Source organism: Anopheles aquasalis, chromosome 3, assembly GCF_943734665.1.
Source record: "Anopheles aquasalis chromosome 3, idAnoAquaMG_Q_19, whole genome shotgun sequence".
NCBI classification, from domain to species: Eukaryota; Metazoa; Arthropoda; class Insecta; order Diptera; family Culicidae; genus Anopheles; species Anopheles aquasalis.
The window spans coordinates 18,745,525-18,747,918 of NC_064878.1; the positions used below are offsets into that span (position 1 = coordinate 18,745,525).

The window sequence follows — 2,394 nt, forward strand, 5'->3', positions numbered from 1 at the left end:
TAAGCAAGGAACAGAGAGCATCGACTATTTAGCATTATCAATTCTTGGAAAGTATGCTTTCAGGAGGAATTTCTTTCTAATAAAGTGTCGCGGCAATATAATGTTTCTGAAAGGAAATTAATCATACTTGATATATTTAGCTATCAGAAATTTGTTAACACACTTTTTTTCAATTTCAGGACGTTTTTGAGTGCTCTAATTAAAGATACTAACACGTATCAACGTCTGAAAGACAAACCAGAACAAAATATTTCAAAAGGTCAAAGGATTGTTTCAAGTATGCCAATGAGAGTTGCCCGAAAGTGAAAGACGCTATCGCGTACTGGCCTCTTTAGTCTATTCATAGTTCTGTATTCCCCAAATCTGGTCGCAAAATTACGCCATTGTGTCACCTCTCGGGCCGTGCCCCTTGGTGAAAACATAACCTCGGCACATTTAACATTGATTACGCTGAGAACGGACGATGCCTGCGGTGGGCGATAGAAAGGCACGCGCAAACGTTTTGCCATGAAAGCGGTAGCCACAGCCTTACCGATGATAAGGAGTTGCAGAAAAAGTATGAGCACGGGAAATCCCACGAATGATTACCGTTTACGTGGGGCAAACCGGTGACCGATAACCTCCCGCGTGCGGGGCCTCCATCAGGAACATTATTTAGCATAAAAAGGGGATGATCACAGCAGCATTCACAATTAGACGTTGTTGGCAGGGCAAAATGGGCGGTTTAAAAGTATGTTTCTTCTCGGCCGTTGTATTGTCTGTCGATACTTCCAGATTGCTCCTCAGATTGCTTCCAGCTACAGTATTGGAAGTAGTATGCTCTATCCGTCGGTCGTTCACATGTTACTAAGAGCCCTTAAAAGGATCAATCGAAAACGGTATAGTTCAACAGCAAGTCAGGCCTTCCGACTAGCCGTTTAATAATCTATCTTAGCCTATTTATAGACTTCGAAAAATTTCCCGTCACGCCACTTAGTAAAACTGCAGCCGCAGCACGCTTAGCAACATGGTTGTTTATGTTGAGAATGGGTAAATTCTGCCACAAGCGATAGGAAGGCATGAGCAAGCGTGTGCCCGAAAGCGGTAACGTCAGTCTTACCGATGATAACGGGCGTGGCCATCAAATAACAGCAAGGGAAAATCCAGCAATGATTACCGATTACTCGATGCTCAATAACTCCACACACAGAGCGAGCTCCCCCGTTAACGCGCGCAACATTTATTACAAAAAGAAGATGATCACAGCAGCAGTCATCAGTTGATGAGCAGATCGCAATGGGTGTTTCTACAGTTTATTTCGGCTTCGGCTTATTAGTCGCTGTGCTGTGTAGTTGTAGTGCAAACCCTGCTCGTGGGAAAACGAATGTCCAACCGCACCTTCCATCGAATCCCCTCTGCAGAGAGTTGCACAACGACTGGGAGGCTTTCCTGAACCACGAGTACGATCCGAACGAACACATTTCCTGTCGTCTGCTGCATTATTTCTACCTTGGCGGAGTCCTACAGGGAATAGCCGAGGCTGCCGAACTGCCGCGTGTTGGTCTTGTAAAGGGTGGCCCCAGCCAGTACCAGGACCGTTCAAGTAACCAGCCTGGATATCATGCAGCACACGTCGTTCGTGTCGGCGAAATCAAACTAAAACTGGGCGTTGAATATACTGAGCTGTTCGAAGCGCTGATGATTTACATTGGTCACACGCAAAAAGTGAAGGCGGAAGTTAACGTTTGGTACGTTATCGGCGGTGAGATCGATCGCTTCCAGTCGTCCAAATTGACTGCGCTTGGGGAGATCGATTTCAGAGTGAAAAATAACGCTAATGAGTACCGAAAGGTGGAGGGATTGCTCAAGAAGTTCAACGAAACAATAATTCCTTACCTTATGAACCCAGAAGATAATAACGTCATATCAGTCCGGCGACCACTCCAGCACGACTGGTTTGAGAAGTATCCTTTCACAGCCGCTAAATTGTACCAAGAGGGTCATGATGGCTATCGCAATGTGGTGGATGGGGTTTTCCAAGAGTATTATAAAATACTCAAAAGTGGCGATAAAACCAACTAAGCATATGCATAACAATTTAACCACAACGAACATGATTTACTGAGATGCTAACCATCTGATTTAAACTCCTAATAGCGTATCTCCGTACAATGTTATCCAACAAAAAGGGCATTACAATAAACCGCAGCCATAACATTGAGTTTGAACTAAAGAATATTGTTTGTTTTGAGTATGAACAACATTAGCATTATGAGGGTATTTTCAAGATCGCTCGATCGGTCGCACGGTGCACTGCAATCGATTCAAGTGTAAAAGAAGCATGATGAAAGTGGCTGCACAATAATCGGTACGATCAACATAAAGTAGATCCCTTTCATTTCTAATTCGGCGTCA

At 44.2% G+C, this 2,394-nt stretch overlaps 1 protein-coding gene across 1 annotated transcript; it reads left to right on the top strand.

Moving 5' to 3' along the window:
- The first annotated feature begins 1,006 nt into the window (after nucleotides 1-1,006).
- Nucleotides 1,007-2,061, top strand: LOC126574065 (uncharacterized). The gene is made up of 2 exons (XM_050234003.1): nucleotides 1,007-1,029; nucleotides 1,401-2,061. Exons 1-2 carry the CDS (start codon nucleotides 1,007-1,009, stop codon nucleotides 2,059-2,061), a joined length of 684 nt encoding a protein of 227 aa, XP_050089960.1.
- The last annotated feature ends 333 nt before the right edge of the window (nucleotides 2,062-2,394 follow it).

Coding starts and splice junctions, on each gene's coding strand:
- LOC126574065 (XM_050234003.1), top strand. CDS start 1,007: ATGGTTGTTTATGTTGAGAATGG. Junction 1,030..1,400: donor GTTGTTTATGTTGAGAATGG/GTAAATTCTGCC, acceptor TCCCCTCTGCAG/AGAGTTGCACAACGACTGGG.